Below are 27,139 nucleotides of genomic sequence, written 5' to 3' on the forward strand. Positions count from 1 at the left end.
GAGATTCTTATCTCCAATTAACCAGCAAAAAGCTGGAAGTGGAGTTGTGGCTCAACTGGTAGAGTACCAACCTTGAGTGAAAAAGCTAAGGACTGCCAGGCACAAGTGGCTCACATCTGTAATCCTAGCTACTCGGGAGGCTAATATCTAAGGATCATGGTTTGAAGCCCACCCAAGCAGAAAAGTCCATGAGTGCTACTAGCCTTGAGTACAAAGAGGCTCAGTGGCAGTGCCCAGGCCCTGAGTTCAAGCTCTAGAAGCGGCAAAAAAAAAACAAATAAGAGGCTAAGGGACAACACAACTCCTTAGCCCTGAGTTGAAACCCTAATACCAACACACACACACACACACACACACACACACACACACACACACACACACACACACACACACACACACACACACACACACACACACACACACACACACACACACACACACACACACACACACACACACACACACACACACACACACACACACACACACACAGAGCTAACCAGCCCGAGGGAAAAAAACCTTGAGTTTCTGCAGAGGGGGAAAAATACAGACAGACGAACCATACAATTAAGCAGACAATTAAGTTTTTTTTTTTTTGGTCAGTCACAGGGCTTGAGCTCTGGGCCTTGGCACTGTCCCTGCGCTCTTCAGCTCAAGATAAACACTCTACTGCTTGAGTCACAGCACTACTGCCAATTTTCCAGTGGTTTATTGGAGATGAGAGTCTCACCGACTTTCCTGCCTGGGCTGGCTTTGAACCATGATTCTCAGATCTCAGCCTCCTGAGTAGCTAGGTGTGAGCCACCGGTGCCTGGCTTGGCAATTAAGCCCTTTACAGTCTAGATTACCTATCAGAAACAAGTACAAAAAAGTTTTGTAAACCAGGGACATTTCTACATAAACCCAGACTCCCCCACCTAAGAAATGAATATTACTAAGCAGACTCTCTGAATTCAAATATAAGAATGCATTTGAACTTTGGGGAAATCACCTTGAAAGCCACAAGGCAGTGCAGGCTCAGGGAGGTCAGCACGGCCAGAAGGAGAACAGTGGCCAGGTTCCTCGGGTCCCATATGGTCTCCACCAGAGGAATGCTGCCCACCTGCCAGTCGTAGCACAGCGTCACAGGTGCCAGCAGAAGCCACACGTTGAAGGCCAAGAGGTAGGAATAGGTAAGGAATCTATACAGAAAAAAGAAGCAACAAAACACAACTCAAGATCCACATTTCATCTCTGTCAGGGTTATCATCCCAGGAAGATCAGAAAAGATGTCAAGTCATACATTCACCCATTCCCATGGAGCATCTGGAGATGTATCTGCCACTCACTTAGGGGCTGGCCTTTCCAATGGGGAACAAGAAAAGACACAGTTTCCAGGACATACGTTTAAAAACTACCATGCAAATGAGGGAAGAGTTAGCTGCTCTAGTTGGCTAGTTAGGAACAGGAGGAAAAAAAGGCATCTGGGCTTAATGCCAACATGTTAAAGAAATATGGCACTGAGCAGAATCTCATCTGGCCTCTTATTCCCATCAGGCCACACACCTCCAATGAACTGAGGTGAATGCATGTCCCACCCACCCTCTTCTTCTGTGCTCTGGACCCAAAGCCAGGGACCCAGTCAAAAGTAAACTTCCTGTTTGTGCTAGAGGTGAGGAAACCAATCAGGAGACCTCTGATAGTTCAGGCCTTTATTCAACCAATTAAACAAAAAATAAGCCCTTAGTTGGGTACAAGGGGGTGGGGAGGGGCAGCGGGGACCATGTATCTGACTGGTCCAGACAAAGGGATCACAGCTACCATCTTTGGGACCCCTTTCTTCAGAGAGTCTATTCCACTATTGTTGTTTTCTCCCCTCAAAGCAACTTGTTCTGTCTACTTAAAATACTTTCCTGCCATTTAATTCTTTAGTGGGCAAATGACACAAACAAACCTGACCTTAGACACTATCACAAATAAATGCATTACAGCCTGAGATAAATACCAGAAAGAACGTGCTTGGTGCTTGTTGAGAGCTTTGTCAGAAATGCTACTGTTGTAGGTACAATCCTCTTGATAAGAGACATTTGAACCATCCCTTCTTAGGAGTGTCTAGAAGCTCACAGTCAATTTGAAAACATTTTATCATTTTTAGAACAGATTGATCTGAGTTGATTTTTTAAAAGTTATTTGTAGTGAGGAGATAAAAATCCCTTAGTCTCAAGGGTGAGAAACCCTGAGTTCATCACACAGTACTGGCACAAAAAAAGAATTTTTTTCCTGGGTGCCAGTGGCTCATGCCTGTAATTCTAGTTATTCAGGAGGGTAAAGTCTAAGGATAGAGATTCAAAGCCAGCTAGGGCAAGAAAGCCTCTGAGACTTTTATCTCCAATTAAGCAACAACTCCCTCCCCCCCCAACCCAAACTGGAAGTAGAGAGCTCTGGCTCAAGTGGTAAAGTGCTAGCTTTGAGCAAAAAAGCTTACAAAGTACAGCCCTAAGTTCAAGCCCCAGGACTGGCACACATACGAGTAAATAATAATAATGAAAAAAATGTTTTATGTTACTTTTATATTTAGAAATATACTTCTTGTGACATTTTAGATTGTAACTCAAATAGGTTTTAAAAACTAAAGTTAAAAAAAAACACAGAACTAAAAGTAAGTTACCTTCTCTATCAATACTAGAGAAGTTTAAACGATTTACTTGAACAAAATTATGGGGGGAAGGGGGTAAGGCACACATGTGCAAGTACTAGTCCTGGGGCTTGAACTCAGGGCCCAGGAGCTATCCCTTAGCTTTTACACTCAATGCTAGCACTTGAGCCACAGATCTACTTCAGGACTTTTGTTGATTAACTGGAAGTAAAAGTCTCCTGGAATTTCCTGCCTGAACTAGATTCAAACAGTGATCCTCAATCTCAGCCTCCTGAATAGGTAGGATTATATAGACAGGAGCCACCCATGCCCATATTCTCATGTTCCCTTTTGGTACACATTTACTATGTCTAGAGATGCAGAAATATTTCTATCTTCAAGCTCACATGATTCAGGTCAGGTTGGTAATAAGTTAGCATTTCAAGTTTCTTGCAGATATAAGCACAAAGAGGCCATTTGGAATCACTCCCAATGCTAATGACATTTTAAGGTTTGAGCTAGCTGTAATCACCAGCTAAAGCATTTCTTTTTAACTCCTTGACAATGAATTACATTCAGGCCAATCACTTCCTTCATATCTGCTAAAATTTCAGAAACAAAATAAACTGTACAATGTCTGGACTTACTGGATTCTCCCTCCCCTCCCGTCCCTCCTTCTCTCTCTCTCCTGTCTCTCTCTCAGCAAGAACAAACACAAAGGGAATTATTTTGCCAATTTTCTACTATAAATTCCACTTACAGGAGGAAAACCACCACAATATCCTGCCAACCAATTGGAAAATACAACTTGGAGAGCCAGAAAATCAACTTGGACAATTTCATCAGGCACTCTGCTTCATAAATTAGGGAAGACAAGGGGCTGGGAATGTGGCTTAGTGGTAGAGTGCTTGCCTAGCATGCACGAAGCCCTGGGTTTGATTCCTCAGTACCACATACACAGTAAAGGCCAGAAGTGGCACTGTGGCTCTAGTAGAAGAATGCTAGCCTTGAGCAAGGAAGCTCAGGGACAGGGCCCAGGCCCTGAGTTCAAACTCCAGGACTGGAAAAACAAATTAGGAAAGGCAACAGGTTTCATGACAGAAATGCAAGTTAGGAAAGCTAGGACTGTGGGGATGGTGCATTTGACTCCTTATCAGACCATCTCGTTACAATAATGAATCTAGTGCTTCATCTAGTTACCAAAGGCATCTACTATGGTCTTTCACCATAAAGCCCTAAACAACATTTTTATTCCAGACTAATTTATGTTCACTTCCACCAGCACGTAGCTCTGCTTACCATCCAGAGCCTCAGGTATCCATGGAAAAATCCTGCTGGCCTATTGATGAACCTCTTTCTATCTCATTTTTTCAAATTCTGTTAGCCTGATGTCAGTGACTCATGCCTGTAATCCTAGCTACTCAGGAGGCTGAGATATGAGAATCATGATTTAGAGCCATCCAGGGCAAGCAAACAAATCCAAGAGACTCTTATCTCCAATTAGCAGCAAAAATCTAGAGTGGAGGTGTGGGTCAAGTGGTAGAGTGCCAGCCTTGAGTGAAAAAGCCAAGCAAAAGTGTGAGGTCCTGAGTTCAAGGCCCTGTAGCAGAGCATGTACACCTGTGCGCACGTGCACACACACACACACACACACACACACACACACACACACACACACACATACACACTCCTCAAATATCCTGTTAAGATATACAACATTTTGAAGTTTGTAAAGCATATGAATATAGAGATTTCCTGTCAACTAAAAGTCTCTGTACAGTGAGCATTGCCTTCTTTGTGCCTAAGGAACCAGCTGTGATTTCTTCTTGTCCCAAAGCAAGCATGAGAGAGGTTTTAAATACAGTTTCACCAAGGGCTTGCTAGAAGCATTTTATTATAATGTGGAGAACTGAAAGGCAATATATCGTGGTTATATCTTTTTCCTGTTTGTTTTTCTGTGCCAGTCCTGGGGCTTGAACTCAGAGCCTGGGTGCTGTCTGTGAGCTTTTGTGCTCAAGGCTGGCACCCTGCCACTTGAGTTGTAGCTCTATTTTTGGTTTTTTGGTGGTTAAATGGACGTAAAAGCCTCATGGGCTTTTCTGCCTAGGCCTCAGCCACCTGTGTAGCTGTGGCGCCTGGCCTCATGATCACATCTTAAGGCTGCATGTAAAGGCACTACCTGCCAGGGCCCCTGACCCACTCACTAGCCAGCACAACACAGGTAATCCCAAGCAATCACACATTAAAGCAAGGCAGATACAAATCTGAGAATTAGGAAAGAACGCCTCTGGCAGCACACCCAGTTCATGATTACACTGTTGGAAATGTTTGCCAGAACGTTCCACAACAAGAAACACGATGCTGAAATCAAAGCCTGGACCTGATATTTTACTCATTCTACAAAGCAACTGTAGTTTGATGTTTCCATGCTAACAGAAATGAAAGAGCTGTTGCTTCAGATCTCATCAACTTTTCCGAGATTTAAGATAGCAATGGAAAGACGATGTAGAGATTTAAACATAGTCTTTTTCAAAAAGTAAAATATCAGTTATCTTAATCCCTAAGAGATAATTTTTTCAGAATTCAAAACCTAAAACTGAAGTATAAGATGATGAAACCAGGCACCGGTGGCTGATGTCTGTAACCCTAGCTACTCAAAAGACTGAGATACGAGGATCATGGTTTAAAGCCAGCCAGGGCATAAGAGTCCATGAGACGCCTATCTCCAATTAACCAGAAAAATGCCAAAAGTGGAGGTATGGCTCAAATCGTGGAGTGTCAGAATTAAGCAAAAAAGCTAACCAAGAGCAAGAACCTAAGGGTAAGTCCCAGGATTGACACATACACCCAAAAATACAGTAAAAAGTAATAACACACATATCATAACCAGCCAAAGCTCTACGCTACGACAGAAGTCATATAGGTTTCTTCTGTCTTTCTATGCCATAGATAATCTTTCTTTTTCTTTCTTTCTTTCATTTTTGTCGGTCATGCGGCTTAACCTCAGGGCCTGAGTTCTGTCCCTGAACTCTTTTTTGCTCAAGGCTAGTGCTGTAACACTTTGAGCCACAGCACCACTTCCAGGTTTTTGTGGTTGATTGGATATAAGAGTCTCACAGACTTTCTGCCTGGAGCTGGCTTCAAAGTTTGATCCTTGGATCTCAGCATCGAGTAGTGGATCTCAGCATCGAGTAGCTAGGATGACAGGCATACGCCACCAGCACCCAGTGATAATTTTTCTTAACAATGTTAACCACACAATCAGGACTCTTCATCTCAGTTCAATTAAGCACCAAACACAGGGAGGATATTTCCTGAACTCAGCTCCTGAGACTAGGTTACCTAGAAGGAGGGTATGCTGGACCTAAAGCCACAAGTGGTCATTTCAAACACTGGGAAACACTCTGAACAGAATCTAGAATAAAAGCTTAATTAAAAAGAGAGAGAGCCAGATGTTAGTGGATCATACCTATAATCTTAGCTACTCAGGAATCTGAGATCTGAGGATCATAGTTCAAAGCCAGCCTGGGCAAGAAAGTCTATGACAATCTTATTTCCAAGTAACCACCAAAATGCCAGAAGTGAAGCTGTGGCTCAAGTAGTAGAGTGCTAGTCTTGAGTGAAAAATCTCAGGACAGTGCCCAGACCCTGAGTTCAAATACCAGGACTAACACACACAAAAATAAAAAGACATGCATTAATATATTAATATATTAATATAACTACAGCAACTCCTAAATAAAGAACAACTGAAACACCTCCTGATGATTCATTATACTTACTTTAAAAGGAGAGCTAATACTTGCAAGATGAGAAAGCAGAAATATGACTAAGTTATATGCAGTTTATAAATGCAGTAAAGTAACACTTATGGCCTGTATTATGCCAGCTACCACCTCATATACTAAGCCTCACTCTCCAGTGTGACTTCTTTGGAGATCTGACTATAGGAAGTAGTAAGGATTAAATGAGGTTCTAACAGGAGTGGGCTCTAATCTAGAGCTGGTACCTTGAGAAGAGGAGGGAGCCTCAGAAATCTCTCGGGGTGTGTGTGTGTGTAGGGTGTGTGTGTGTGTGTGTGTGTGTGTGTGTGTGTGTGTGTGTATGCGCACACGCCTGCCTAGAGACTGAGGCAAAAGAATGACTAATCTCTCGTGTGTGTGTGTGTGTGTGTGTGTGTGTGTGTGTATGCGCACACGCCTGCCTAGAGACTGAGGCAAAAGAATGACTAATCTCTCGTGTGTGTGTGTGTGTGTGTGTGTGTGTGTGTGTGTGTGCGCGCACGCGCACACGCCTGCCTAGAGACTGAGGCAAAAGAATGACTAATTTGTAGCCATCCTAGGCTACAATGTGAGACCATATACAGAATCTGACCTTTTTTTTAATTTTTGCCAGTTCTGGAGCCTGAATTCACGGCATGGGGCTCTGTCCTGAGCTTCTTTTGCTTAAGGCTAGGGCTCTACTACTTGAGTCACAGGTCTACTCCTGTAGTTGTGATAGTTTATTTGAGATAAGCCTTTCTTAGACTTTCTGCCCAGGCTGGCTTTGAGCCCCATGATTCTCAGATCTCAGCTTCCTTAGTAGCTAGGATTATAACTGTGAGCCACAAGTGCCCAGTTTTATACTCTGACTTATAAGAGACACAAGAGAAAGGCCATGTGAGGGCCCAGGGACAAGGCAGCCATCTACAAGGCAGGAGAGAGGCCTTACCACACATAACCTGTGTAAACATCTTCACCCAGGGGCTGGGAAGGTGGCTCAGTGGTACAGCGCTTACCTTGCGTGCATGCATGAGGCCCTGGGTGCAATTCCTCAGCACCACATAAGCAAAAAGAAAAAAGCCGGAAGTGGCGCTGTGGCTCAGGTGGTAGAGTGCTAGCCTTGAGCTGAAGAGCTGAGGAACAGCACCCAGGCCCAGAGTTCAGGCCCCATGACCGGACCCAAAATAAAATAAAATAAAATAAAATAAATAAACATCTTCACCTGGACTTGCAGCCTCTACAACCAGGAGAGAAAAAAATGCCTGGTGTTGCAGCCAGAGGTTGACAGTTATGCAAGAATCTAATGGTGAGTAAGAAGTCTGTCAGTGATGGCAGAGCCAACTAACCAACTGGGAACCAGAAGAGACAGACTTTTGAGTCCTGTCCCAGAGGAAAGCACAGATGACCAGGAAACACAGCAGAACTAAGAAACCAAGCGAGATAGTGCAAGAGGACTGAGACCTGGCAGCCTGCTAGCCTCAGAGAGGCATGTAAGCAGAGAGATCTCACTCAGATCAGCAGAGAAAACAAAGACTGTTTCCTGAGACTCAAAAGTATCATTTTAAGCCAGGTGCAGTGACTCACATGTGCAATCCTATCTACACAGGAGGCTGAGATCTGAGAATTAAGGTGGAAAGCCAGCCCAGGCAGGAAAAGTCAGTGATCTGCTGATCTCCAATGAACCAGCAAAACTCCCGAAGTGGAAGTGTGGTGTAAGTGGTAGAGTGAAAGCTGCAGTATTATTTAGGATTCATATTTTAATGTTTAGGTTAGCGTTATTTAAATCGTTCTGGTACATTATGACATTCTAACCCTCTGTCATCACTTTCATAATAATAATAAAAACTTAAAAACTTTCTAGTATGAAAGTATCACTATATAAGTCATTATTTATAAAACTGATAGATACTAGTAAAATATTAATATACCTAACAAAATTTTAGAAAATGAACTATGGTACAAATAGTAAAGTTTCGGATATTTATGTCCACTGACCTTGTAAGAATGTAGGGTGAGAAGGAAGCTGGGTTGTCCTGCTCTGAAAAGAGGGGCGTAGATCCTCCCATTATCCACAGGCGAAAGTACAAAAGCACCATCACCTACAGGAAACAAGAAGCTTCGTAAGGTGGCGGTCCCTAGGCAGAACCTTCTCTGTCTGACAGGGCTTCTAGCATGCTTACATGTGCTCAGCAGAAGAATAAGCAAGGCCCTGTAACTTCCAGATTCATTTTTTTTTTTAGCACTAAGCTGCTTGGCTGCAAGGAGTTCTGTGGAGGTTTGGGTATCACAAAGAGAGAAGGGTGGGAGACAACAAGGGGTGAGCCCTTGAGGGAGCTCACCTGAGCAGGTGACTGGCACCACCAGAAAATACTGCTGAGTAAGTCATGGAGGGCAATACATGGTTGCTCTGTATATAATATTAAATGCTGAGACCATTACCCATCAATAGACAATTCTGAGACCTGGTTCACCTCTGTAATCCTATCTACCCAGGAGGCTGAGATCTGAGGATCCTGGTTGGAGGCTAGCTGAGGTAGCCAAGTCTATGAGTCTATGAGACTCTTAACTCCAATAAACTAGCAAAAAGGCTGAAAGTGGAGCTGTGGCTCAAGTGGTAGAGTGCTAGACTTGAGCAAAAAAAAAAAAAAAAAAAAGGTCAGGGACAGTGCCCAGGCCCTGAGTTCAAACCTCAGAATTGTATAAGATAGATAGACAGGCAGACGGACTGACAGATTTAAAGGCCTTCAGTGTAGCCCACACTGTCAGTGAGTTCACACATATCTAGAATACTTACATTTTTTTTTAAACCAGTCCTGGTGCTTGAACTCAGGGCTTGGGCACTGTCCCTGAGCTGCTTTTGCTCAAGGCCTAGCACTCTACCACTTGAGCCACAGCACCACTTCTGGCTTTTTCTGCTTATGTGGTACTAAGGAATCTAACCCAGGGCTTCATACATGCTAGGCAAGCACTCTACCACTAAGCCACATTCCCAGCCAACCTAGAATACTTTCACACATACCAAAGCTGTGTTAACATTCATATTATGCAAACTCTTCTGTATCCAGATCACGTCAATTCTACTGTTGATTCTATTACATTATCTAGGTCATGTATCTGAGCTGAGTTGAAGTAAAAACATTCTTTATTAAGACATTTCACAAATACATTTATACTTACATAACTTATGACCAAAATGGCCCTTTTGAAAAATGGTCTCATGGAAAGCAGGTAATTACTATTGCTGCCTGTTGTCAGGTACCTGAAAGAGGAGAGAAGAGAAAAAAATGTTTAGATATATGCAAGAGTATACCACGTATTGTCTCCGAAGTAAATATGCTATGAATCTGGAGAAGCTGGGAGCCAGGCCGTAGAGTCTGAACACTGACTCCAATCCCCAACTCTGTTGCCTACAACCTAGGAGGCCAAGGAAAGCTTCTATTTTGTGCACGTGTGTGTGTGTGTGTGTGTGTGTGTGTGTGTGTGTGTGTGTGTGTGTGTGTGTGTGTGTTTATGTATTTATTTGTGTCAGTACTAGGGGCTTGAACTCAGGGTCCCATATTCTCCTTGGGCATTTTCATTTAAGGCTGATGCTCTACCACTTGAGCCATACCTCCACTTCGGATTTTTTTCCTGGTTAATTGGAGTCGCACAGACTTTTCTGCTGGAGCTGGCTTTCAACTGTGATTGACAGATCTCAGCCTCCTGAGTAGCTAGGATGACAGGCGTGACCCCTAGGCCAACCACATATCTACAGTTTAAAGTATACAGTTAAAGAAAGAAGCTGTATCAAATCATGTGACCCAACAATATTTTCCAACTCTGGTTTCCCTCATTCCCTTTCATGTGTTTTTTTCTTTCACTCCTTTTAATCCAGTTTTTACTCAAAGGGATTTCTGCTAACATCTCCTAAAAGCTGGATTTGAATTTAGTTTCTACACTGGGTAAAGTGATATCAGAACAGGAATCCTTTTGTACAATCTGAATGTCTTAGAGTCTTGCAGGAAACATTCACCTTGGCTACTACTAAGTATTTGTGAGGTTCCAGTGTCTACTAACAACTGTTTTATAAGTGTGGGGAAATGGCAGTCTTACTCAACAGCAGGTATCTCCCTCCTCACTTCTATTTTCCTCTTCCTGTCTCATTTAAAAAAGAAAAACAAAACCCTTTGGAAGTAGCTGTCATCCTACCTATCCAGGAGGCTTAGATCTGAGGATGTGCTTTAAAGCCAGGCATGGCAGAAAAGTCCCCGAGACTCATCTCCAATCAACCAATAAAAAGCTGGAAGAAAAGGTGTGGCCCAAGTGCTAGCTTGGAGCAAAAAAGCTCATGGATAGCACCCAGGCCCTGAGTTCAAGTTCTAGGACACACACACACCCCACACACCACACAAAGTTGAAAGAATTACATGTTCAGATCTGACTATCCAAGTATTAAATGAATAGGAAAAAAGAAAAGTTCTCAAAACACAAAATAGAGTTAACTAGTAATGAACTTTCTACTAGGTCCATCAATAAATGCTCTTTTTGAATCCTTTTCCTGTCCCACATCAGCGATACTGTCAGCTTCCACAGTACAAGTGAACAGATAGCTTCTGTCCCCAAGAGAACTTCAGGGAGCCCTGAGACTGCATACAAGGTTGTATGTGTGCACACACACACACATGCTCACACATCTGTGTATTTTTCTCAGGCAAAGTCACTGGGTGTGATGATTTTTCAGTGTGAACAGGGGTCTGTACTCCTAAAAGTCAAAGCGCGGCTGAGCATCCTCCTCCCCGTTTTGTTTCTATGGTAACTATCATTTTTAGGCTAGTTCTGGATATTGAAAGGTTAAGGTAAGTGGCAGCAGGAAGTCAAAGGGAATGAATGACAGAGGAGGCAGGAAAAGGTGCTAGGGAGGACAGGAAAAAGGGCTTCCTGGAGTGCTTGGCCTTTGGAAGATTCATTTCTCAAGTTCATTCTGTTGCTTGTTTATTTTAACATAGTGGAAAAATTAGAAGTGGGTTTCCTTCTATAGAACAACAAACTGCAGAATTTAAGATTTTTTTTCCAATGGTCAGCTTAGTGAAGCCCCATGTATTGTTTCTCTGAAAGCTTGCTATGATACTTATTATCAGTAATTATGGTCCTAAAGCATTATTCTTGGTAAAATTCCATTTCCCCAAGAAGTTGAGCTCAGACACCAATTTACTCTTAAAATGTGACATCCCAGAGAGATGTTAGCCTGGAATAGTATGGAGTTTTGTGGATTAAAACTAAGACTTCTTTTTGAGATTCTATTTATGTCTGCTCACACTGTAGTAAATGACAAAATAAGCCAAAATGCCCTGGTGCCCTATTTTGAGAACCACTAGGTCAGACAGCCTATGATTCCTAAAGTGTACAGGCAGCTTGCCTGTGCTGAATTCTCTATATCCTTTCCTCTCCACCCCATGAAACCAGAGAGTGGGAGGGTGAGAAAATGCAGTCATTACAGCCAATTTACATTATGTAAAAAAAAAATGAACTACATACCTTGAAGGTAGGAGGTGGGAGGGGGAAAATGAGGGTGAATGAAGGGGTGACACTGACTAAGAAACATTGTACTTATAACCATACTTATGGACTTGTAACCTCTTTGTACAACTAGTAATTAATAGGAACAATGATTTTAATTTTTTTTTTGTCAGTGTGGGGCTTGAACTCAGGGCCTGGGTACTGTCCCTGAACATCTTTGTGCCCAAGGCTAGCAATCTACCACTTGAGCTATAGCACTGTTTCTGGTTTTTGAGTGATTAATTGGAGATAAGAGTCTCCCAGGGATTTTTCTGCCTGGACTGGCTTTGAACTGCGATCCTCAGATCTCAGCCTCCCGAGTAGCTAGGATTACAGGTATGAGCCATTGGCTCTGACTTTTTTCTGTTTAAAATAATTTATATGCCAGGCACTGGTGGCTCATACCTGTGATCCTAGCTATTCAGGAGGCTAAGATCTGAGGATCACAGTTCAAAGCCAGTTCAGTCAGAAAAGTCTGTGAGACTCTTAACTATCTCTAATAAACTACCCTCCCTCAAAATTTTTTTTAAGCCAGAAGTGGAGCTGTGGCTCAAGTGGTAGAGCACAAGCCTTGAACAAAAGAAGCTCAAGGACAGTACCCAGACCCTAAGTTCAAGCCCCAGAACTGGCACTAAAATTTGCCCTCTTCCTGAGGTTCATCTTTCAGAGTAACTCAATCCTCAGCTCACACAGACAGACCTTAGTAAAGAAAGCCAGCCACCCCAAATCACCCACCAAGGATCCTAAGATCTAAATGAGGGCTTACTGTTCTATGCCACCGCCTTTGTTCATGAATTGTCCTGTCAATTGATACTTGATACGTAAGACTGTTTGCTTGGTCAGTGTTCAGTCAGGCTCCAGAAAGCCAGTGCCCACTTGTGTAGTTCCTTATAAAAAGTGAAAGTTTATAAGCCTGTTCAGCAAGAACCTCTCTCACTGGATATCCGCTCACCACAGATACCTGATCCAGATCTTCACCCTCCACCATGCCTCTGGTGATACATGATCAGCCTGGCCTGTCTTCAGTGAAGATCCTGTTAGGTCACTTGAGCCAGAAGCCTCTTATCCATCATATTTTCTTTCAGAAATTTCCATCTATCTATCTAGGGGCATGGGTCCCCTTTCTCCACCAAGTAAAGAATTAGCGTGGTGATGCAGAAAGTTTATTCAAAGTGGGAGCAGAACAGAGACTCTGTAAGAAGGATCTTGGTGCTGGGAGTCTAATGAAGTCCCTCGGAACAGTGGCCTTTATGCCTTAATTAATTAATTCTTCTTCCCCGGATCTGACCGGTCAGTGAGGACCCACATGTGAACTCTGCCACTGGACACAAGCAAGTCCAACTGATCATGCCTGACTGTGACCTCACTACCAAAATATGATTTTGAGCAGGAACTCAGGGCATTGAAGGAAATAGAAATGCCATTCTGAGCAGGAGCCCAAGGCATTATGGCCACAATGGGCCACATGTTGTCTGCCTCATGTCATGTATACTATTTTCTATCCTTATCTACCTAACAGTTTCTCTTTGTTGTTTTTCAACTTCTCTAACCCCTGATCCCCATCCTGCTACTTGGTTTGTAGCCACACTGCACTGAGTGTTAATACCAAACTATCTCTCTCCAGTACAAAATTCCATCACAGTAATCTATGTATGTATTGCCATAGGCTACTCTTCTTTAAGTAAAGTCTACTTTACCATGCTTTAACATGGTGAATTTCTTTCTTGCTTTCTTTTACAAAATGATAGCAATTGATAGATACTGATCATAGCAAAATGGTGAATAAATACCTAGTGGCCTAAACAGAATTTTAAGTATCATAATTTACCTTCCTCTTCTCAATCCTTTTTCTTGTTCTATATGTTCCTTTCCTTCCAGTATGAGGTCAGGGTACAAAATAAAAGTGCTCATAGTTTGGAGTGTAGACAGAATGTGAAGAAGAAAATTATTCAGACAAAGATCATTTCTGCTTACATGTCAGCTCCTGGTAACAAAAGGATGAACTGTTACAAAAATGAATTACAAGGAATTAGATCTATGATTCCTAACTTAATTTTCTATGCCATTTCAGGATATTAGTTAAAAATCACATGCTGAGAAATAACTCACAGCTTTTAGAATAAAACTTCAGAATAAGACTTTTAGACTAAGACTTTGAAAATAACCATTTTTCTTTGAAACACAAGACAAAAAATTTCTGGTAACCAAAACATAGTAGAGAGAGCTCACAGAAAATATTATAAGCTTACTAAGAATAACTATGTATAAATGAGCTTGTTAAAACATTCTCCTTGAACTTAGGAAGTGCTTCATCCAAACCTTAATAAGCAGAGGCATTCTGCAAGGAACAACCTTTGGTGTCTTGTTTGATATTCAAATGAAGATTCTAGAGGGAAAGACCAAAGGTATTCTAAGCAGATACTGGTGCATTTCTTAGTTCTGTCTATTCAGAAACCCCAGTGGACTTTCAATGCCCACTCAATAGGGTTTGGAAATTGTTCCAGAAATTTAAAACTCTTTACTTGTCATATTACTCAAAAAGAAACATTTACTTGAACCTCTCTCTCATTCTCTCTAATTCTTTCTCTAGTTCTCTGTCTCTGTCTCTGTCTCTGTCTCTGTCTGTCTGTCTGTCTGTCTCTCTCTCTCTCTCTCTCTCTCTCTCTCACACACACACACACACACACACACACACACACACAAATGGTATAAATAAAGACAACTTGTGGGTGGCGACAGGAGGGAAAAACTGGGACAGAGCAAGGAAAAGGGTGACATGCCTAGCTACTCAGGAGGCTGAGATCTGAGGATCAAGGATCAAAGCCAGCCTGGGCGGAAACGTCTGTGAGACTCTAGTCTCCAATTAGCCACCAAAAAACCAGAAGTGGGGAACTGTGGTTCAAGTGGTAGAGTACCAGCTTTGAGCAAAAAAGAGACAGTGCCTGGGCCCTGAGTTCAACCACTGGCACAAAGCAAAAAAAAAAAAAAAAGGGTAAAAGCTAATCAGGTTAGTTTTATAGATGTGTTAATCACGTAAGGAGAATCTGTCTAAAACTAGTAATAGAGCCAGTAATCCTCCCTCCTGAGGAGACTGGGCCCCTTTGCTGCCCAAGCAGGAAGAATGACTCCAGATCCAGAACAGAGGGTGCCCCTCCTTGACCCAGCCCTAGCAGACATTACATGATGGAAACTCAATTGGCCCCTTTTAAGATAGTGACTTCACCAGGGCAAGCCTCAGAGAACCAGACTGGCAGAAGATGGTAGACCACAGTCTGCCCAGACAGCTTGGCTGGACATCATACTTCCTGTTCCTTCTTCTTTGTTTCCATCCTGTATTAAAACTGTAAGTTCTTTTTTATTTTTGCTTTTTAGTCCCAGTCCTTTGGCTTAACTAGGGGTTTGGGTACCATATCTGAGCTTTTTTTACTTTTTTATCTAGTACTCTACCACATGAGCCACAGCTCTACTTCCAGCTTTAAGGATGATTAATTGAAAATAAGAGTCTAATTAAAAAAGAAAAAGTATCATGGACATTCCTGCCTAGGCTGGCTTTGAACTGTGATTCTAAGATCTCAGCCTCCTGAGTAGCTGGGATTACAGGCGTGAGCCACCAGTTCCCAGCTCACTTTTTATTTTTAAATGAAAAGTTTACCTAAAAATAATTTTTTAAAAGTTAAATCTAAAAGTTTATAGATGCTTCTTCCCTGTAAGACAGTCTTTCTTTCATCTCCTCTTCCTTACAGGTGAAGTTTAATGATCACAGGATTGGCTAAAATCATTCCTACTCTCTCTAAACACTAAGGCTTCAGTGTCCTGAACCAATCATTATCATGTCAGCAAGTGACACTCACTCAGAGAGAAGAACCACACTGTGAAAGCATAATATCAAAAGCAGTACAATTTCATCACAAGAAAAACAAACTCCAAGCCAGGCACAATGGCGCAAGCCTGCGATTCTACCTACTTAAAAAGTGGAGATCAGGAAATTGTGGCTCAAGGCTAGCTCAAGCATAAAAAATTTCCTGGGACTCTATCTCAACCAATGACTGGTTTGGTGACAACCTGTCATCCCAGTTACAAGGGAACACACAATGGATGGGTGTGGTGGCTCACCAGTGACACAGGAAAAGCACAGGTAGGAAGATCACAATTCACATCTGCCCACACATAAAATCGGACCTCCCTCAAAAATAACCAATGCCAAATGGGCTAGAGGCATGGCTCTAGTGCCTGACTAGCAAGCACAAGGCCCTAAATTCAATCCCCAGTACCATCAAAATAAAAAGCAAGAAAACAAACTTCAAGCCGGGCACTGGTAGCTCACATCTGTAATCCTAGCTACTCAGGAGGCTGAGATCTGAGGATCACAGTTGGAAGCCAGCGCAGGCAAGTAAGTCCATGAGACTCAATCTCCAATAAATTACCAAAAAAGCCAGAAGTGGAGCTATGGTTCAAGTGGCAAAGTGCAAGCCTTGAGCAAAAAGAAGCTCAGGGACAGTGCCCAGGCTCAGAGTTCAATCTCCAGTACCACCAAAATAAAAAGGAAGAAGAACTCCAGAAGGATGTGTTTGGAAAAGCACTTTACTCAAGTGGGAGACCCAACCCCTGCCACAGCAGTGAGAGGATGAAGTTAGTTCCAGGGGCCATTTATTCTTCAGGACAAGGGAAGATCATGTCCAGTAGTGACAGATGGGCAAGAGCTTTCCTTCAGGAAAGACCGGAGGATATGGGAAGTGGTGTTAAATCCATTCTATAAGTCATTAAAATCCAGTTGGCTCACTGCATCCCTAAGCACAGTGGAAGAAACCCCTGGGAGGGGGCTTGGAGCAGGCCACAGGGGCACATGATGGACTCAGCAACCTTTGGGACAGCTGGCTGCTCCACCATGGTGTGTGAAAAGGCAAATATCTTACACTCCTATGATCTGGTGGGGACCAATACAGTCCACATGAAGCCCTAGAAATGAGGGGCTACCAGGGCCTAGTCTGGTCCTTCTGTGAAACAGAGGTACAGAGCTCTCTGCCTGACAGCATTTTCCATACTGTCTCACAATGCTTAGTTCTCCTATAAAGAAAAGAGAATAATAACACTGAACATCATAATTATCCACAAGGCTAGGCATCCACACACAGTGAGATCAGAAGGAAGATACTCTTAGGGGAGGATCACAAGACGCAATATACCTCTGTGCCTCTGAGCGTATAAAACAATATTTACCACAATGAACTCCAGACAATGGAAACAAGCTTTTTTCCCCCTTTTCTTTTTGTCTTGTTTGTTCATTTATCTGTCTTCGTGGGGTTTGTGGGGCTCAGAAATGGAAGGACTTAGAGTGAACAAATGCAGCTTTTGCCCATCTGTCACTACGGGACGTGATCTTCCCTTCTCCTGAAGAATAAATGGCCCTCGAAACTAACTTCATCCTCTCAACACTATGTTGAAAATGAACTATACAACTTTTCAGCGGGGAAAAGAGGGAAAAACTGAGAGAGAGCAAAGGAAGAGGTGATACTGTCCAAAAAAATATATACTCTGTACCTGACTTATGTAACTGTACATTACCTTTATAATAGTAATGTAACATTACATTACCCTTATAATAGTAAACATATATTTGATAAAAAAAAGAAAGGAGAATAAACTAAGTTGCTTCTAATTTTCCTGTGTTTTCTTTCTTAGCTAGACAATCTAAAAGATTGCAGGACTGAAGCTTTTACAAATAAAAATAAAATGTGCAGTATATATTACCTTATTCCTGAGCTTCTATTTAGTGTTCTCTGCTTTTTGTGTGTATGTGTGCTAGTCTTGGGGCTTGAACTAAGGGCCTAGGCATTCTCCCTCAGCTTTTTTGCTCAAGGAAAGGGTTCTGCCACTTTGAGCCACAGCTCTACTTGTGGTTTTCTGGTGGTTAATTGGGGATATGAGTCTCATGGACTTTCCTGCCTAAGCTGGCTTGGAACCCTGATCCTCAGATCTCAGCCTCCTGAGTTGCTAGGATTATAGGCATGAGCTACCTGCACTCAGCTTTCTTGATTTTGTTGTTGCTGTTTATTTGTCCTTGTTGTTGTTGTTGTTTTTACCATATCTGAGCAAGACTAATGAACCAATTCGTGGCAGGCTCTTTACCCTACAGTTTTTCACACATACAGTATCTGTTGTAAATATGCACAGAACCACAAGCAGGACAAGTATGGCATGCCAATTAATCTAACTGGATGAGTCATTCTCATAGTTCTATCCTTACACTATTCCAGAAATATTCTGAATCTCATCTACTAAATAGCCTAATCAATCACTTTTAAATGCAAAGATGGGAGATGAACAAAAATTGCTTCTAAGCAACCAAAACTGTTTGAAGCCACAATGATCTGGTTTTTATCTCTGTTGTAAAATAAAGCCATGCTGCAATGATTGCTTTGGTGCTTCCAAACACCGCTTCCCTTCCTGAGCAGCAAATTCTCGACCTCACTTACAGGTGGAGATGGACAAGAAGGGAAGCGACAGGAAAGACAGCCTCACTTGAGGCTTGGCCCATCCAATCCCCCCAAACATGTGAACAGCCACCATGCTGTTCTTCACAATCGTGGTGACCTGTGGTCATTGCTTGAAAATGCACAGCCATAATACAGAGAGTAAAAGGGTTTCTGAATGACAGTGTGAAGATGAAATACCCATCAAGCAGGGTCATTTAATTCAGACTTGAATTGCATATGAACCACTGGGAATATGATTATCTTTTTTTTTAATAGCAGTTATGGTGCTCTACCACTTTAAGCCATAGCTCCACTTCCAGTTTTCTTGTGGTTAATTGGACATTAGGGTTTCACAGACTTTCTTGCCTAGGCTGGCTTTGAACCCTGATCCTCAGATCTCATATCAGCCTCCGAATAGCTAGGGTTACAAGTATGAGCAAACAGCTCCCAGCATGAATATGATTATCTTAACTAACAGCAACATCAACAGAATTGAAAGACAGCATCTAACAGCAAGGGATATCTACAGATTGGATGTTTGGGAACAAATCTGAAATTCTCAGTCACATTATTGACAAATAAAACAGTGTTAGCAAAATGAGCTCCCTTCCCATAGCTTAGTACACTCCTTCTCCTCTCCCATCCTAGCATGCTCCCTTCCTAGGCAACACCAAGCCCACGTAGTAAAGGCAGTAAATAATCAGCCTCCAACCCCCTTGGGGGGCAGCTACCACCATATAAGACAACAAGGGCCCCTTAGAGTGACGTTCAGGTCTGGGCAGCTGCAGGACCCTTATCTACTATTTGGACAGCAGCCATACATCTTAGTCCTCCATGATGAAGCCCCTGGTCCACACGTCCACATCAGGGTCTCCGCCTCCTAGCCCCTTCTAGCCCCTCCTAAACCTCCTAGGTTATATAGGTCACCTCAGACAATAGCCGGTATTTCTCACTTCTCCGTTGTGAGAAGGATTCTTGCCTATCCCTTTCCTGGCAATAAACCTTTCTTTGTTCTCTATACCTGGATGTCTGCGTGGGTCTCTGGCAAAGTCTAATTTTTACCCTATTAAACATTAAAATTAGAATTATGATAGAACAAAATGTTGGCAGGATTTCCATTAGCAAAGGAAGTATCAAGGGCTGTTTATGGGAGTGAAATTTTGTATGACTCTGTAACTTACTTCTGAATAGTAATTAGGTAATACCCACCAAAACCTGAAACAACCTCAATCTTTAGCAAATCACACTCAAACATTCACAAGTATCACAAAACTGATGCCCTGGTTTTTGACCTTGTGATATAGTTGCATACAAGGTAAGCAAAAGGGCAACTGAATAAAAATACTTAAAGAATCCCTCTGTACTTTTTTACACTTCCCTGTGGATTTTGAGAAGTGGGAAAAGAAACCTTATTATACTATCCCATTGCTGGTAAGAATGTCAAGTAGTACAGCCATTCTAGAAGGCAGTATGGAGAGTTCTCCAACAATGAAACACAGAACTACCCCCTGATCCAGTAATTTCAATCTTAGGAATTTATCCAAAAGACTACAAGTCAGAGGCAGGCACCAGTGGCTCACACCTGTAATCCTAGCTACTTAGGAGGCTGAGATCTGAGGATCAGATTGAAAACCAGCCCTGGCAAGAAAGTCTGTGAGGTTATCTCCAATTGACTATCAAAAGCAAAAACAAAACAATGGAAGTCTTTGAGATTCTTATCCAATTAACTACCAAACAAACAAACAAACAAACAAACAAAAAATGAGCTGTGGGCTCAGGTGGTAGAGCAACAATCTTGAGCACAGAAGCTCAGAGACAGCACCTAGGCCCTGAGGTCAAACCCTAGGAATAGCCAAAAATTACAAGTCAGGATGCAATAAAGACACTGACACATCCACATTTATTGCTGCACTATTCACAGACAAGTTTTGGAAACAACCCAGATACCCAGTACTGGTAAAAATAAATAAATAGGCTGGGTAGTAAGCTCAAAGAGGCAGAGCAATGGGTTGGAGAAACTGTTGCAATCACAACTTTCTTTGCTTTAAACAGATTGCTTTCCTTATGAGACATGCTATCTGCACCTGAAAACAGGCTAAGCCAGCCACTAGGCATTATGTGACATAAGAATCTCGACTTACTTATAATCTCAATTACTAAGACATATTTATTGCTTAAGCATTTTATACATAGGAAGTGTGACAATAAAGATGCGTGTTTTTTTAAACTTGGCTCATAAACTGACACTGACAGAATTCTTACAATTAGACATTTCTGAACATGTTAAAGACTTGCAAAATGGTTGAAGCGAGTTTATAGCCAAGAATGTTTCCCAGAGCATAACAATCAGGTGCTGGTGGCTTACACATGTAGTCCTAGCTACGCAGGAGGCTGAGATCTGAGGACTGAGGTTCAACGCTAACCCAGACAGAAAAATCCATGAGACTTTCATCTGCAATTAACAACAGAAAAGCTGGAAGGAGAGATGTGTCTAAAGCAGTAGAATGCCAGCCTAGAGTAAAACACCTAAGGGACAGCAACCAGGCCCTGAGGGGGGAGAGGGGAAGGGGAGAGAAAATAGAAGATATAACAATGCTTTCCATAAGCCCCTGTGCTCTATTAAAACCATAGCCACAGTCCTTGATCCTCACAGCTCACACCCACACACATGCTAATCTGATAAACAAAAACAACACAGTAGAATACATGTTTTCCTACTCTTTTTGAGTTTTTAAGAATGTCATTCAGATATAAATACGTGTTATTTCACTGTATTTTTGGAAAATCTCCCTGTTATCCTTTGAGATCAGTATTAAGCAACTGATTTAAGATACAAATTCTAAGATTTTTGAGTCCCTTTTTTTCCCCTTGTGCTGGTCCTGGGGCTTGAACTCAGAGCCTGGGCGCTGTCCCTGCGCTCTTTTGCTTAAGGCTAGTGCTCTACCACTTGAGCTACACCGTTTCTTTTTCTTTTCTTTTCTTTTTTTAATTGTGAAAATACCGTACAGAGGGGTTACAATTACATGGGTTACACCTCCATTTCTTATTTTGGGGTAGTTTGTTGCAGACAAGAATCTCATACAGCTGGGAATGTGGCTAGTAGTAGAGTTCTAGCCTTGAGCACAAAAGCCCAGGGATAGTGCCCAACCCTGAGTTCAAGCCCCAGTACTGGCAAAAAAAAGGAAAAAAAAAATCTCATGGACTTTATTGCGTGGGCCAGCTTCAAACCATGATCCTCATATCTCGGCCTCTTGGGTAACTAAGATTACAGTAGGCACAAGCCACTGAGCTCCTGGCTTCAAAGATCTTTTTTCTGAATAGGTTCCAATTATAGGGCCTCAGGATTTGGGGAGCCACCAGTTAATGCACTGCAAATACTCTATTTTAAAGGGCTTGACAAGACCCATATTGAAATAAAGTAGGTGGCTGAATAAAGCTCAGTATAAGCAGGAAAGTACTTGCTTCATGTGTGTCAGACTTTGGGCTCAAACCACAGCACTAAAATTAAATAGAAGAAAAGCAAACAAATAAAATACATCAGCTTTGCCACCTCACCGATTTACCTTTACCTCTGATTGGCAAAATACTCACCCCGCCCAAGGCTAGCACTTTACTGCTTGAGACAGAGCTCCACTTCCAGCTTTTTGCTGGTTAATTTCTGCCCAGGCTAGCTTTCCATCATGATCCTTGGAGTACTGACTGGTGACCTGGGCCCCCAGCTCACAGGACACCACATCCAGCAGCAACTGTACGAGGTATGTGAGGTAGCGGAGTTTCCACTGCCATGCCACGTGGCAAGAGAACAGACTGACAAGCACAGGGTGAGAACATTGGCCTTTCAAGTATCAATATACTTCTGTGTGGATTTAAACCTAAAAATGTTTCACAAAGTGGCTCAAGCTACTTGGGAGGCAGGGACTGGGGCACTGAGGCTTGAGGCCAGCCTGGTTTGAAGATAGTCCAGTTATCAAAGCCAGGTGCTGGTGGCTACATTGTAATCCTAGCTACTCAGGAGGCTGAGATCTGAGGATCAAGGTTCAAAGCCAGCCCAGGCAGGAAAGTCCATGAGAATCTTATCGCCAATAAACCACCAGAAAACTGGAAGTGGCACTGTGGCTCAAGTGGTAGAGCACTAGCCTTCAGCTGAAGAGCAGAGGGACAGTGCCCAAGTCCCACGACCACGAGGAAAAAAAAAAAGTTATCAAAATTCCATCTTGACCATGTGTTACCCTAAGCTATGAGGGAAGCACAAATAAGGAGGATCACCGTCTATGCCAGACTGAGCACAAATCAAACCAGAACTTGAACTCTCAATCTGCTTCCTTGCTCAAGGCTGGTGCTCTACCGTTGAGCCACAGCTCCAATTCTCTTTGCTGGTTAAATATAGTCAAGAGTCTCAGGGACTTTCTGCCAGAGCTGGTTTTAAATTTCAATCCTCAAATCCCAGCCTCCTGAGTGGCTGGTATTACAGGTGCTCAGCTCTACCCCATTATTTCTAACCTGCATCTTCAACTTAAATTAGGGAAGGAGATTTGTGATGGCTATGAGTGTTGCCTGTAGGGAAAGGGCAAAGAAACCTCTCCCATGACAGAAATAAATTCGAGTCACTGGAGCAGAGCCAGTTGCAAAGTTGCATGCTGTGTTCCCAGACTTCCCGAATCTCTCCTCCTGATTTATAGCAGTTATTTTCCACAACTTCTATAGCTCTCCAGTGGTAATTTTCCAAAATAGATGCAATGGAGTATGTCTTTTCCAGGAAGAATGCCTTAATGAGCTGGGTGCTGGCAGCTCACATCTGTAATCCCAGCTACTCAGGAGACTGAGAGCTGAGAATCAAAGTTCAAAGCCAGCTGATGGTGTGGTATGTGCCTGTAGTCCCAGCTGCCTGGGAGACCTAGGTAAGAAGGTTCCCACTCTAAGGTTGGCTAAGGTTGGCTGGGGTGAGAAGGGGAGAAATATGAGACTTACATGAAAAAAAAAAAAAAAGCCAAAGAGGGGAGGGGCTAGGATTGTGGCTCAAGGAGTACCTCACCTAAATTTAAATCCCAGTATCCCCCAATTGAGAGAAAATAGAAAAGATCAACAACTTTTAAAACAAACCTGAATTCTAAATAAAAACCCCTAAGCATTTAACTCCAATTACCAACATGTGAACTAGGAACCTAAAGTAATATACACTCTACCTATTTTCATATTAACTACAAATGATAGACCAAGAGGCCAGCAAAGGTCTGAACTCACCTCATAAACACCTACTCACCCCCCTCCCCACCCCCACACAGTCCCTCCCTGATCATGTTTTTTCCAATAAAACTAACAGGGAGGGGGACCAAGATGGCGACGGGGCAGTAGGGAAACGCCACAGCTCTCTCCAACCAAAAAGAGAGTTCGAGTTCCAACGCTTAATCTCCCCAAGAGACCGACAACAACAAAAAGACCAACACTCAGAGAAAAACCAGAGGCGGAGAATAACAAAAAAAGAAAGAGAGGAAAAGAATTTCAAAACAGAGAAAAGCGAAGACCCCTCCCCCAACCTTTACTGGCCGCACGGCAGTGCGCCAAGCCGCCGGCCAGCCGGCCCCGGCGGGGGCTGGGGGAGCCCCAGAGAAACAGCAGAGACACAGGGGGCCACTTTCAGAACATCAGGTACTGGTTTGCAGAACAGCAGATCGCCAGGAACAGAGAAACCTACCAGCCGGGAGTCTCCACGAGGATCCCACCCCCACCCCTCACTCTCCACCCGAGCAGAGAGGCTCCATCCCGCCAAAGCCACTCGGCATCAGCAGAGTGACAAAAGGACCTGCGGCAGACCACCCGGCCCGCCTGATCACGATCGCAAAGATCCAGCACTCTCCACCCGAGCAGAGAGGTTCCATCCCGCCAAAGCCGCTCGGCGCGACAAAGGGTCCTGTCTGCAGACCACCCGCCCGCCCTATCACGATCGCAACAACCCGGCGGGGTCACTTGGGCTCCAGAGGTACCAAGAAGAAGCTGCCTGAGCGTGGACACTCTTGACCCAACAGCTTCGACAGAGGCAGAGACAGAAAAGAATCACACAGAGCCACCACCGCCCAACCCAGCCCGGACTGCAACAACAACTGACGACCTACACCACACAGAAACAACCAGCTCCAGGGTGAGTACCCCACAGGGGAAGTGTATCCCTCAAGGGAGACCAGAGCTGGAGGGAATCCCCAGACCCTGACCTAGACTCCCTACCCCAGCACCCGGACCACAGGACCCACTAAAACTGGGAACTGTTTGAGAGCTCCACCAGCCCATGGAGCACACTCAGCTGGCCAGGCTAGAGCAAGAGCACCCCTGGAAGGGAGCTTAAATGCCCAAGCCAGGAACAGCGCCCCTGGGTCAAGACTACCAACAGTAGAAGAAATTTGAACTGTGTCCCCCAGGCTGTATAACCTAGGTGGTATACACATCAGCACAGGCCTAACGAGTGCGCTCCAGGCTGCATAACCTAGGTGGTATACACATCAGCACAGGCCTAACAAGCGCGCTCCAGGCTGGGGCCGGAACCAGGCCCGGGGATCTGGCGCCTGAACAACACAACCAACTCCTCCCAATTGAAGTAAAAAGCTGAGCATACGCCTCAACAGAGGGGAGAAAACCAGGAAACAACACTCCCCCGGGAAGCACGCCTGTGACAACAAAAGACCTGGAGGCCCAGGACAAGAGAAGCCCAAACCCCACCAAAACTCCACCCATATACCCTAGACTGGGAATTGGGCAACACAGGCTGCCAGCACCTGATAGTAAGCAGGAGCTCAGACTGTTAAGGCGGCTCAGCAATAGAGTGATAGTCTTGGATGTATGAGGCCCTGGATCTGATTCCTCAGCATCACAAAAGCAAAAAGGGTCAGAAGTGGTGCTGTGGCTCAAACGGTAGGGTGCCAGCCTTGAGCTGAAAAGCTGAGGGACAGCACCCAAACCTAGAGTTCAAGCCCACAACCAGCCCAAAACAAATAAACAAAAACACATCAGGAGCCCATAGCAGACTCCAGCATTTGGGAGAGTGCATCCAGAGCATCTGTTCTTCACAAGAGCACCCGTAGGAGCAAACACAAGCAGTCTAGGCTGCTCAACCCTTCCAAAGGTGGGAACTGCCAGCAATCTACAGCAGAGAGCTGAGAATCCTAAGTAAGTCAGAATAGCAGCTGGAAATAGGCTCCCAACAGAACCCAGATCAGGCACAGACTCTCTCTACCAATACAGAATCAGCAACCAAGCAAAGACAGACACACCAAAACAAAATTGAAGAGCAGTCTCTTGAACCTCCATGCGAAAATCACAGAGAAAAATCACAAGGTTTACTACCACCCAGGACAGCAAGCTCACCTCAAAAGCCAGCAGCCACACAGGGGAGAGCCCCAGTGGGAGCAAAGCAGGAATGGAAGACAAAGGCTACTTCCAAGGGTTGCTGGAGGCAATGACTCAAGAAATAAAGCGAGAAATTGATCGAAATTGAAAGAGCACAAGGATGAACTATCCAAAGAGATACAGGGTATCAAACAAGAGATGCATGCAAAAATAGAAGCTGCACAAACCTCAGTAAGAAGTGAGATAAACGCCAAATTAGAGGTAATGCATACCTCATTGAGAGGTGAGATCAGTACTCTGAGAACCAACATTGAATCCATAAAGGGATCCATTTCCTCCATGCAAACCACAATAGAAGCCACTGTCAACAGAGTGAATGAAATGGAAAAATCACTCAAATTAAACCAAAGGGATATTCAAGAGCAAGCAGATAATGCTAAAAAATTTAACCTTCGCATAATTGGAGTGGACGAAGGTGAGGAATTCCAGAGCAAGGGAATGCAACACCTATTTAACAATATAATCAATGAAAATTTTCCCCACCTCAAAAACGACCATCCTAACTACATCACAAAAGCTTATCGAACACCCAACAAGCAACACCCCAGGAGAAACACTTCTAGACACATTATAGTAAAAACGATAGATCTGAATAATAAGGAAACAATCCTGCATGCAGCAAAAATGAAGAAGGAGCTATACTACAATGGAAAAAAAATAAGAATTACTGCAGATCTCTCCACACAAACAATGAATGCAAGAAAAGCCTGGGAAAGCACCATACGAGCCCTGAGAGCCAATAACTGCCAACCCAGACTGATCTACCCGGCAAAGCTAGCATTCACATTTGATGGAGAACTGAAAACTTTTAATAGCAAAGAAAAACTAAATGAATACATAAACATTAAGCCAGCATTACAAAGAATTCTAAGAGGGGGGACACAACCTGAAGAAAGCAGCCAGGAACTGGGGCCTGCCCCAAACAGGCGTTACTCAAAGTCTAACTGAGCAAGCACAGGAGGAAAGGAAAAAAGAAAAACTTAGGAAAACGGAATGGCAGGGACAACAATGCATCTCTCTATACTTTCTCTTAATATAAATAGGCTGAATTCGCCAATTAAAAGAAAACGAACTGAGGACTGGATAAGAAAACAAGACCCATCCATCTGTTGCCTTCAGGAGACCCACCTCTCAGCCAAACATACAAACAAACTCAGAGTGAAGGGGTGGAAAAGGATCTACCAATCAAACGCCCCCAGTAAGAAAGCAGGTGTAGCTATCCTGATATCTGACAAAATAAACTTTTCATTAAAATCAGTACAGAAAGACAAGGACGGACACTACATATTAATAAAGGGAACAATCCAAAAGGAGGATATAACCATCATCAACTTATACGCCCCAAATATTGGTGCACCCAG

General features: G+C 43.3%; 1 protein-coding gene across 3 annotated transcripts in view; it reads right to left on the reverse strand.

The window, feature by feature from the left end:
- Positions 1-27,139, reverse strand: part of Tmtc1 (transmembrane O-mannosyltransferase targeting cadherins 1) — a 158,818-nt gene that overhangs the window by 65,232 nt on the left and 66,447 nt on the right. For all 3 annotated transcript variants that reach the window (XM_070038266.1, XM_070038272.1, XM_070038281.1), the window contains 3 exons: positions 9,553-9,634; positions 8,371-8,474; positions 992-1,181 (listed from right to left, as the gene is read on the reverse strand). In XM_070038266.1, coding sequence (XP_069894367.1) covers positions 992-1,181; positions 8,371-8,474; positions 9,553-9,634 — 376 coding nt within the window. The remainder of the gene's footprint in view (positions 1-991; positions 1,182-8,370; positions 8,475-9,552; positions 9,635-27,139) is intronic.

Source organism: Dipodomys merriami, unplaced genomic scaffold, assembly GCF_024711535.1.
Source record: "Dipodomys merriami isolate MVZ:Mamm:240054 unplaced genomic scaffold, mDipMer1.0.p SCAF_10, whole genome shotgun sequence".
Taxonomy (NCBI): domain Eukaryota; kingdom Metazoa; phylum Chordata; class Mammalia; order Rodentia; family Heteromyidae; genus Dipodomys; species Dipodomys merriami.